This window comes from Electrophorus electricus, chromosome 6, assembly GCF_041902795.1.
Source record: "Electrophorus electricus isolate QZ-2024a chromosome 6, ASM4190279v1, whole genome shotgun sequence".
Lineage (NCBI taxonomy): Eukaryota > Metazoa > Chordata > Actinopteri > Gymnotiformes > Gymnotidae > Electrophorus > Electrophorus electricus.
The window spans coordinates 25,029,556-25,041,536 of NC_137502.1; the positions used below are offsets into that span (position 1 = coordinate 25,029,556).

The window sequence follows — 11,981 nt, forward strand, 5'->3', positions numbered from 1 at the left end:
AGTCAGGCAAACCTCACCTCTGTGAACTTTTTCAGCCACACCCACATACCACTGGGCACTAGCACACATGACCACCACTGCACACAAGCACCTCATGGCACTGTGCCATTGCCGCCTGCTGAAACAGCATTGCATAGTTCCCTCATTCTCTGCTGTTCTCACGGAAACCAAACCATAAAGAGTCAAAGGTCAATGCACTTGCATGAGCACACGCGAGCACACACACACACACACACACACACACACACACACAGGTGTTCACAGTTCACTCAAAGGTTTGAGCTGCTCATACTAAGTAGACCAGGATAAGCCAAAAAACGTAAAGGAACTTGTTTCTTTAGGACACTGGAGGAAATTCAGCTCTGATGTTTTTTATAGTGCACAGTGCAGACATGCTTGGTTCTACCTGACTGCTGGCAAAATCTACAACAGCAATGTGACACTCAATATGGTGCCCAGTTAAACATACAATAGAGTCAGACACATACACATAGACACATACACACACATCCATAGAAACGCGTACTCTTGAAATGTCCAGGAACTAGCTGCAAGACTGACCACATGGACACTGTACACCAAACAAACAAACAAACAAACAAATAAAGCCCCACCAGCTGGCAACAGCACACACACACACACACACACACACACACACAGCAAAAAAGTGGAGCTTATCTGCTTGGTGTCCCATTATAGCTCCTCCTCACTACACACATGCACTCGCACACACTTGTTGGGCGGGGGGTTGCCATCTCAAGCTGACCATATAATAGCTAGTTCTGAGATAGTGAAGAGCAGAAGGTAATTCGTGGAGTATTTGCAGCAGGAATCCACAGGACTACGGTGGGTTCTCAGTCCGGAGGACCATGGACAACACAACGCAGGGTTACAGGACACAACGCAGGGGTACAGGACACAACGCAGGGGTACAGGACACAACACAGGGGTACAGGACACAACACAGGGGTACAGGACACAACACAAGGATATAAGAGCACACAGGGCCCCACACAGCTGCCTCTCTGCCAGATTTCCAAGCCAAATCACCTGGGCTGCCCCAAAGGCAGCGGAGACACGGTGAGTGTAAAAACAGCCGTGGGCCTCCTGTCTGCCCAGGCCTTCAGCATGACGACCTAACCTCTGCGCCTGACCAAAACCCCCACCAAAATAAAAGACCCACATAGGCAACTGATTACCTTCTATGATATGCAGTGTGTGGTGAACTAGTTGACCTCTATGTGTGTGTGTGTTTAAAAATAGAGATGGTGGTCTAGAGAGATGACGATAATGAGAGACATGTAGATCTTACTGCTCTGAGTCAAAATTGGCATGATCCTGTCGAGTTTGTGCATGAAAGTGTGTGTGTGTATGTGTGTGTATAAGTATGTGCTTGTGTGAGACTCATTTATCCTAGCCTTTGTGAGGTAGTGTCTGTGTGAGATTCACTATCACAGTGTGCGACTGTCCTGCGTCATTCACAGAGACTGAGTCTGTGTGTGTGTGCGTGCTTGTGCGTGAGTGTGTGTGCAAATGACCACACAAGTCAGAAACAGGTCATGCAAGTTCACACAGCCATCACTGCACTTCCCTGTCTCAGAGCAGGCTGCAGAAGGCTTATGAGAGGATGAACAACACACACACACACACACACACACACAAACACACACACACACACACACATTTGTACTCTGTAAGCATAAAAATGCCTTTATCACACCATAATGCACAATCCTTCCTCTCAAAAGTAATTCTCTTCAATTCACTTTCTCACAGTTCACTTCACTTTCTCACAAGCCATGTAACACTTTACCTTCAAATAGACTATTAATATTACTATTATTACCACTATTATTAAACTCACAGATTTATTGTAAAGCTGAAATAACGCATCTGGTGTACTTTTAATTTGGAACTGAAACACCCATAGAAGCAAAATGACATTTAAAAAAAATGCACTTACAGAAATTTAAGTCTGACTTGTTCATTGTCCGGATTGCAATAAAGTCTTTCCAGTTGTTCCTGCGACTCGTCCGATATGCTCTGCCAGACCTGTGTGTCGGCCCGCCGGATTTGCCAGTGATACGGCAAAACGGTGTGGTGCTGTGCGCAGTCACTGCCATAGACGCAGACGCCCTGGAGGAAATCCACGCAGACCGACACCGCGTCGCCTTGGTGCGTGTGGTACTGCAGCTGCGTCAGGAGCTCAAACACCAGGTCCAGCGAGGCTTCTTCGCTTTTGTCCTGAAAGATCTCGTTCGTCGCTGAGCCCTCTTTGACGGCGAGGCAGTTGGCGCCCTGCAACGACTCGGAGGTGTAGATGTCGTTCAACTTCTCCCCCTCGCACGGTGCGACGACCGCGGAGGGCGCCGGCGAGTCGCGCGCCTGCGGCTGAAAGCGGCGCGCGCTGGTGTCTATCGTCGCCCGCGGAATATTCGTCACCTTCTGCTCCCCCTCCGTGAGCTCGGCCGCGGGATCACTCATGTCGGCGGCGTGCGTGTCCTCCGCCATCAAACCGGACACGGCACCTGCGTCCTTTAAGCACACGGGGCTCATCCTCGCCTGTTTCTCCACGGCTGCGGTACATATATTCCGCTGAACCCGGGACGGATTTCGTGGAACAAAAACCCCGTCTCCAGCTACGAGATCATCCGAACTTAGTAACGTGGTTAAAAGAGGATCCGCTAACGTCCGCAAACATTTTGCGTCCAGCTTCCTCTGCCCGTGTTTCTTTTTAAAATAGGGTTTCACCAAAGGGATCTTGTCCACCACTCCTATCTGTTGCTCGGCGAACTCTCCGTTCCTCACAGTCAAACTCAGTGCGGGCTCCGTTAAAACTTTGTCGCCGCCGTCTTCTGTTTCCTGCATTATGTACAAACTTTTCTCCTGGACCGCTGCAGTGGACTATACGGGAACAGAAAACGTGAGGTTAGAAAAACGACAACTCATAATGATCAGACTTTGCACGCTCTTAGTCATAGAGCTGTCATATGGTTTCAGTAAATCGGGTAGTCATTCACCACTTGACAGGTCAGGTGAGTAATCGATATACTCACTCGGGCGTTATGTGAGTGCGTGTGTGTGTGCGTATTTGCATCTCTGAAACCTATCGTTTCTCGAGAAAAGATAGTAGTTCAACGGGAGAGGTGGCACTAGTGAAACGGAAAGCTTATCTCTAAACAGCCCCCAACAACGGCTAAAAAAGGACTGAGCTGAGAAAGCAAGCCGTTGTCTCCTACGCGCACGCCTTTGTGTCCTCCTCTAATGAAGGGGATGCCATCGAGCTGTGTGGCGATGCAATCGTGCTCCGACATCACAAAACGCGCTCCGAAGGCGAGCCTGTTTTGATCATTTGATGCAGATCCATCGCGTTTAAAGCGGAGCCTACGTGCCAGTTCCAGATCGCTGCTCGAGCAACTTCGCACGTACTGCCTCCGTTAAAGCGATCCCTGCGCTGAACGCGAGAACACCCGGACACTGCGGCGCCCCGCAGAGCCGCTCGCGACGGTGCTGATTCTACAAAGGTTTCACCGAGCAAACTAAAAATATAGCAACTTATTTAAGAAAACAAAGAACGCTGCGATAACATTCCGGTGGAGAAAAATACCGTATCAAAGGCAATTCCTTTCGACGGGTGCCTGCAACGGACTAGTTTCGCTCCCGATTCCTTTAAAGACGCACGGTTCACAGATCATACCTGTAAAACTGCCCCCCCGTTTCCCCTAAGAGCTGTCGTCCAAGCCGTCGTCCTGTCCGACCGCGAGCCTGTCCGGTCCCGGTGAATCCGCACGAGCGGGCATAGGACAGGGCAGTGCGTGACAAAGCGCTCATGCACAGCGCGAGGCTTCGCCGTCTCCCGTCGCCGGACCGGCAGCTGTTGCAGACTGAGTGTGCTCGAGCTTGCGCATCCGCTCACGAAGCGGGCGACTCCGCTCCGGAGAGGGCGGGCCGTAGCGCGCGCTGGGAGCGGGGAGGAAAAAAACAAAAAACACAGGAAGTTGACCGACGTTGATAGTGTGCGCGTGCAAGTTCGCTCACCCTACTGGTTTGCAGTTACACTTGCTAGAAAAAAAAAACAAGAAAATAACAACAGATGTTTTAATAAAATAAGTCGGGGTGGTTGTTCGTTTATATATGGACTACTTCATTTATATGTCTTTCTTACCATGTAAAGTTAAAGGGGGAAAAATAACCAAGGAGTCAAGTTTCCATGACTACACAAGCGTAGTGTGGTGGCGTGTGACACCTTCTGGTAACCGAAATGGGACGAAAGGTTATCCGTGGATCTAATGAAGAGTTTCGTGCATACAGGATGCGTGCAAAGGTTTTTTTTTACGTGCTAACAGTGTTTACGCCATATGACACGCTACAAGGCCAATGTACCCATATCACGCACCACTATTATTCTGTCAGTGGCGTGCATGCATGCACACAAACCGAGAGCGTTTTAAGTAAATGCCAGGCTGAATAGCTGCTACATCGTTGAATTTGCATTTAACCGTTTAAAACCTTTAGAACTTCATCTTTCTAAGCAAAATGGTCCTTCGATTTTGCTCTATTTGAATGAATACAACGACGTCAGATTAGCGTTTAATGCCTTCTATAGGCAACGCCTCTGTGGATGTCAAACGTTTCCCCTCCACCACAACGCGTAGGCGAACCATACTTTCTCGTGCACGGACATGCCAGTTCGTGTCCTCTGTCAAACCGGAATCTGTAATGAGGTGAAGTGACGTCTGTGTATTCCCATGACTACATAAGCACGAATCAGGACCGACTCTTGAGAACACAGTGGACCTCTGAGTTGCATACGACAATAAGAAAAGTCCTATTGATTATAATATCGTCTTTTATCACCAGTAACAGTAACAAATAATAGCAACAATAGAAAACTGTAGCCTACCTTATAATTATAATCTGCGCTTGTAATGTACTAACAAAAGTACATATTAGATAAGAATGATTTAATTATCTATCTATGGTTACCAACAATGATTGATTTATCCTATTGTTATACCAATAGAATACAATGCACAATTAAGTTATGCTATACAAAAATAATTAAATGGAGAATCCCACTGCTCTGGGGTCATGTGCTAGTTTGGATTCAGTACTGCTTCCATTCACATCCAGTAATGTATATTCTTCTTAATTCCCTCCTTTATAAAGAGGGTGCCTGTGTCTAATTGGAGGTCGTCTGAGGCTTTGACACCTGCCTCACATTATTATCGAGCTGAGTGCCTCTAACCAGACGTCCACACATGTGTGTGTAAGCTGGGCTCTCTGGGGCTCTCTGGGGACCTGTTGCTGGAAGAGAGTGAAGAGGAGGGGGCATGAAAGGTCACAGGGGCTTACGGCTATGGCCTGGCCCTGTTGATTGGCCAGGGGGTCGGCCAACATAAAGAGCTCCCTGTTGTGCTGTTGCCCAAAGAAGACAGGAAGAAGGAAACAAAGACTTGTTCTTTAGCTGCTTCTGCTCCCTCACCCACCCGAGCTCATCTGCACAGGGGCAGATTACCCAGCAGGCACCGGGTAACGCTCGGATCAAAGACACGGCTCCTCAGCACCTCCTTCTTCTCAGGGCCACCAAAGATGGTGGGGAAAAGGAAGGTCAAAGGTCAGCCAAAACATTTTGAAAGCCAAAGTCATCTGTCTCCTTGACCCCAGGATCCCCCCCCCCCCCCACCGCCCCCCTGCCTTGCTATGAGTGTTTCAGGTGCACCTCCCATGCCGAGTCACGCGTCATTCACTCAGCAGCACGACTCATTCTTCTGCTCCGTCATTGTGAAGACAAAAGACACCGGTCCATCGGGGTTTCCTCGCAGGGAAACCGGTAGCACGGCAACCCTGACAGGTTCGGGGAAAAAGGGCAGATGATGAACAAGGGAGGGAAAGGCGCCAGACAGATCCATGTGTCAGCCAGGGCTCACCTAAGGTCAGGCTGCCATGTGCAACTCTGGACTTTACCTGACGTGAAAACTGATCTGGGATCAGCCCTATAGCATGTCGCCACAGCAAAGGAGGGTGGATGGACGTGAGCCAATGCATGGCGCTTAGTGGTTGCGGAGAGAGATGGAATTTTAATGACCTCGTCGAAAAGCCACCCAGCAGGTTGCCACCACCGAAATGCCACACATGCCTCCAATTCGGTCGAGAGAAACAGAAAAAAAAGAGTTCACGTGGCTTTTGGCACTTCAGAATATTACTTGAGTTCACAACAATGAGAATAAAGTGCAAGTCGATGTTTTTGATTTCCTATAGACCCGCGAAGTGCGGCCATTTGGTGTCTACGTTAATCTCAGCGACTAATGCAGGAGCTACGATGTCAATGAGACTCGCCACCTTCCAACTGCCAGCGAGAGAGCGACGACAGACGTCTTACAGGAGCAAAGGCACGGAAAGCACCCTCTGTCGAGAGTGTCAGTGCCACAGATGCTCTGTGATGAAAGATCTGTTTTACTGAGGTGGTAAAGCTTCGCACCTGTGTCAAATGTGGAAGGTTTAATGACTTGAAAGTTTACGTTGTTTGAATAAGACAGTACATAAAACAAAGAATACGGAGAATGCTACAAGAAATGTGACAAAGAATAAGTGTGGTCGGCAGGGGGTTGATAACGTGCTCTCTCAGACTAGCAGTGAGGCCTTATTAAACTTAATTTCTCTGTTTCTCCACTACACCACTTCCACTTTCATATCCCCAATTTGTGTCCAGCCACCAGCTGGCAAGCACAGAAATGTTTGGACCCCAGCACGCTGCACGCATGCGACAGGGCTCCTCTCTACTTTCCTTTCTGCAGCAGGCACTTGGTTTCTGTTGTGCTGATGGGCCTCTTTCCTTTCTGGCATCGGCGTGGGGTGTGTGTGTGTGTGTGTGTGTGTGTGGGGGGGGGGGGGTGGAGTCCTTTTCGGTTCTGCCTGCACTTAGGGTGGCTGAGAAAAGCACGTTCCCCCGAGGATCCTGCCCCAGTCATCTGTCAGGAATGCTTCTCTTACACCACGCAGCTGATTGGGAAACACAAGGTAGACACACACACACACACGCACACACACACACACACACACACACATACACACAGATGAACACATCCACACACAGAGTGAGTGTGGCTTTCTCTCCGTTAACGCAGGTGCAGGGCCTGTTTGCTCGGCCAAAGTCAACAATGTAACTACAAAAGCTACTGTTTCATGTCACGTGTCTGTCATGTGTTCCACTGCCCGCCCCCAGCGAGATATCCCATACGGAGGAACGTCAGTGTGAGCAGTAGAATGACTCAAATGCGCCCACCCCTCTACCAAGCGAAATAAGGTCGTGTGCCCCTGTGGTGAGGAGCTTGTATTTACCTGGCCAAGCTGTCAGTAATGGAGGCTGGGAGGTCTGGTGTCTAATAACTGCCCTGTGTGACCGGGAGATGTGCAACCAGCTGTGTGTGAGATGTGCAACCATTCCTGTAAACTGGTAAGATACATGCACAAACATTCTATCAAACTCTCTTTGGTTTAATCTCTCATTCCATCTTCCGGACACAAGAACAGGAAGAGATTTGTTCAGAGGCAGCATAATATTATAACTATGATGAAAGAAAACAGCAGCTGGATGGATGGATAGATGGATGGCTGGATGGATGGATAGATAGATACTGACTAGAAGCCTCTAGTATGATATGACCACTGATAATTATTTATTTAAAGGATAGATTACACCATTGGGACAGTCACTGACATTTCCACGTAACTTGCACAGGAAACACTTACGGAATAGTACAGTAAGAGGAAGCAGGATGATATATTGGGAATTAGTTTTTTAAGCTCCAAATGGATATAACCGATGATTGTCACAACAAACAATCTGTTGCCATGGCAAACCTTTTCAGTTTCCTTCTTTACAGTTAATGCATGGCAACGTGCTCCTCTCGTTGAATCGTCTGAATACGCAGGAATTGCTTTCTATTCGCCTGAATCCTACGCAATTGCTTGCGTGCGCGAAGTGACATTAATTTAAAAATGTATATTGCAGCAGCACACGATCAAATCACAAATCTTTTCCTCTCTAAGATCGGTGTGAAAGCTTCCTTAAGATCAGTGTATTACGCAAATAAATGCGTTATTGCAGAGATGCACCTCCCGCTGTCAATGTTTAAGTATGGGAAGCCAAAGTGGTCAAAATTCGCCTCAAACGAAACGCGTTTTATTTGTAAACGGCAAAAAAGGGGTTCTTTTGGACGTTTTTACATTGTCATATACACCGTTATTTTCCACTACGCCGTACAATACGCCGCAAAAACCATAACAACCCCGCATATTACAGCGTTTATATGTCAGTTTAAAATGCGGTTAAAAACGCAGCATGAAGTGCTCTAAAACGGCGGTTTTTTTACGCTGCTTTCACGTCCCTCCAGCGGCGTTAAAAGCGCTGCTTTATAGTAAGATAATGAGCTCCACCTACCAGTTTAAGACAGCCAATACAATTGAACTTTCTTCGCCCAATACATTCGATAGTGAGTGCACTCCGTCATGTTTAAGGGATTTACTTTACCATTCAAAACAACGTTAATATGGAAATCTGAGCCAAGACCTACGACGTCTCTACAATCACTGAAGTGCGTTGTTCTTGTCCTGGAATAATGATTCTTGCTCTTGTCAGACGAGAGAAGGCGTGTGTAAAATCACCTCTGACACATACCGTTTCGGATTACCGAGTCATCAGATGTATTCCTGTAAATTCCCGTTTTAAAAAGAAAATGTAAGAAATAGCTTTTATTGTTATGGAAACATCAGAGTTTATCCTGAACCTGCATGTCAATCCTGTAAGCGATTTAACCAATAATAAAAAATCTTATTTGTAACTATGACAACACGGTGGTGACATTTGACTAGTGGCTGAAGCTTAAGATCCACCCCTTTAATGTACTTTAAATGTTTAAAGCCCTTAAGCCCTGCATAAAAACTTTATGGTGAACCATGAAACCGTGAAACACATAGGGACATTCCTTAACATGCATGACACATATACAAATGGAAGCGCTAATCCAACTCCGGCGTGTTCAGTGTAGGCCATTCACGCTAATGGGAAGACGAGCAAGGCCTTAAATTTGGAAAGCCAAAGTTGTCAAAATTCACCTCAAACTAAAGACATTGTATTTGTAAAACAGCTTTAAAAAGCAGCATTTTGGCTGTTTTTACACAACATAATACTACACCAAAATATATACTGCAAAAAGCATCAAAAACACTGTTTTATGAAGTTTATACGTCAGTTTAAAACACTTTAAAAGCACCCTATTAAGTGCTCTAAAATGGCATTTTTTACACTGCTTTTGCATCACTTCACTGTCATTAAAAGCATTGCTTTATAGTAAGAATGAGCTCCACCTACCAGTTTTGATAGTTGAACTTTCTTCTCCCAATCACTCACAAATAAGGTCAGTCTAGACCAGTTCACTACACATCTTATCGGCTGATAAACCACTCCTCAAGTTTGTTTATTTTGGGGATTCAAATACGTGTTATTTTGCTCTATAATTTATTTATTAATTCATACAGTTATTAGCTATTTAGGTTAGATAGCTAGAAGTTTAGTAGACCTTGCAGTAGCAACCATGGTTAGGTACTTCAGACATTGTACTTTAAATGTGCAATTTAAATGGGCAAGTACTTCAAATAAGCAGTTAGCTAACTAACCTAGTTAGTTAGCCAGCAACATTTCCTACAGCGGGAAGATGGTGAGGAGGAACTTCATTTTGCATTGTAGACAGACACAGAATCAGACAATCCAGGATCTAATATAATTAAATCAATATTGAGGTAAGGGCCATTTTAAATGAATTAAACACAGAGTCTGTTAAACTTGTCAAATACTAACCAGAGACAACTAACTAACTGATAATTGGCTGCAAAACAAAGCTCACCCAAAGGTAACTATCATTGGCCAGTCATGAGTTGTTTCACAACAAACTCAAGAGGAATGTTAAACAATGAATATGGATCACAGTGCTATTGGCCTTGGAGTGTCCCTGTTTTGTACACTTGTGTTCTTGCTCTAAGTCTAACCACTGGTCAGTTGGGACCCCCTGTCTCTTAATGTTTCAAGAACTGCCTGGTCCCAAAGCTTCTGAGTTTATTTGGTTATTTATCAAAGCTTGAGCTGTGTCTGCTTCAAATGGGAGCTACTGAGTATTTCCAGCTTAGAAAGTGACTAATGAGAAATAGCCTTGTTCTTTAAAACTGTGCAGTTTTTAAAAGGAAAAATAATTCATTGTAATTATCTATATGACAATGACAATCTAAAATGAAATTATTTGTTTTTGTTTGTTTGGTTTTTTTTTTAAATGTTTGTTTGGCGTGCCCTCATTTGTTTTCCTCTTTGTCTCCCATTCTATGTGCTGTTCATGTGTGTGTTCTTGGTCAGGGTAGTTCCTACCACAGTGGAGTCACCAGCATGTGCCAGAGCCACTCCTGCTGTGCTTGAAAACAAAGGCGTCACCTGTATGATCCCTCACCCTGCTGAAGAGACTGAAAGCCTTGGCTGCAGATTTTGGTAATTAGACCATCAACAGCCGCTGCTTTATTCTGTCTGGTTTGCTCACTGTGTCTTCTGTGCACTCCAACTACAGCAGTTTCACCCTCTGACATAACCGTGATGGACTTGATTCTTATTGTCACTCTTTTTAGATGACCTCAGGCATGCCCACACATTACTCATTGGTCTTCTGATTAATCTTAACGGCTAAGCTTATCTGTCTATCTTTCCTAACACATTGCCATTACTTTATGCTCCCATCTTTTCTTAAATTGGCTCCTAGCTCACATTGCTTTTTAGTATTGCTTGTGATATCTGGTGTCTACCAGAGGATGGGGTCCACTTCTGAGTCTTGGTTGCTTTCAAGGTTTCTTCATGATCTGAAAGGTGTTTGTCTTTACTATTGCAGCCTTGTTATAGGACTCTGCAGCCAAGGCTTTCAGTCTCTTCAGCAGGGTGAGGGATCATACAGGTGACGCCTTTGTTTTCAAGCACAGCAGGAGTGGCTCTGGCACATGCTGGTGACTCCACTGTGGTAGGAACTACCCTGACCAAGAACACACACATGAACAGCACATAGAATGGGAGACAAAGAGGAAAACAAATGAGGGCACGCCAAACAAACATTTAAAATAAAAATAAATAAATAAATAAACCCCACAGTGTAAATCTTTTTTAAATAAATGAATAGACAAGCCAAATGGACTAGAATGAATGAGTAAAGGACAATTATATAGATTCTCTCTACAAACATCACAAGGCCTGTACCAATAATTTAATTTTAGATTGTCATTGTCATATAGATAATTACAATGAACATTTTTTTCCTTTTAAAAACTGCACAGTTTTTAAAGAACAAAGCTATTTCACATTAACCATCTTCTAAGATGGAAATACTCTGTAGCTCCCATTTGAAGACAGACACAGCTCAAGCTTTGATAAATAACCAAATAAACTCAGAAGCTTTGGGACCAGGCAGTTCTTGAAACTTTAAGAGACAGGGGGTCCCACCTGCCCAGTGCTAGACTTAGAGCAAGAACACAAGTTTACAAAACAGGGACACTCCAAGACCAATAGCACTGTGATCCATATTCATTGTTTGGCATCCCTCTTGTGTTTATTGTGATAACCCCTTCCCCCTTTATTCAGTTTTAATCATAACAAGTTTGAAGTGCACAGTTGCTATAACAACACTACCAACCTGCACCTCTGATAACTAGCTAGTCATCAAATTTGACACAAACGTATAATTGTTCCTACAAGATGAGAAACTTGCTTTCAGTTCTAGCACGAGAAACAATTCGTGACTAGCCAACTATATATTTATCAGTTAGTTAATTGTCTCTGGTTAGTATTTGACAAGTTTAACAGACTTGGCGTTTAACTTGTTTAAAATGGCCCTTACCTTGTCGATATTGATTGAATTACATCAGATCCAGGATTGTCTGATTCTGTGTCTGTCTAC

The 11,981-nt window shown here is 45.1% G+C and overlaps 1 protein-coding gene and 1 long non-coding RNA gene across 2 annotated transcripts in view; both read right to left on the reverse strand.

Moving 5' to 3' along the window:
* Window positions 1-3,831, reverse strand: part of tiparp (TCDD-inducible poly(ADP-ribose) polymerase) — an 18,865-nt gene extending 15,034 nt beyond the window's left edge. Inside the window, exons 1-2 of the mRNA XM_027026897.3 lie at window positions 3,698-3,831; window positions 1,964-2,904 (exon numbers count right to left, since the gene is read on the reverse strand). Of these exons, the coding sequence (XP_026882698.1) occupies window positions 1,964-2,868 (905 nt within the window). The 5' untranslated portion in view covers window positions 2,869-2,904; window positions 3,698-3,831. The remainder of the gene's footprint in view (window positions 1-1,963; window positions 2,905-3,697) is intronic.
* Window positions 3,832-6,896: 3,065 nt separating this feature from the next.
* On the reverse strand, window positions 6,897-8,596 carry LOC145658617 (uncharacterized). The gene is made up of 3 exons (XR_014124266.1): window positions 8,444-8,596; window positions 7,342-7,453; window positions 6,897-7,002 (listed from the first exon to the last, which is right to left on the reverse strand). It is a non-coding gene; the product is annotated as an uncharacterized LOC145658617 (long non-coding RNA).
* Between the last annotated feature and the right edge of the window lie 3,385 nt (window positions 8,597-11,981).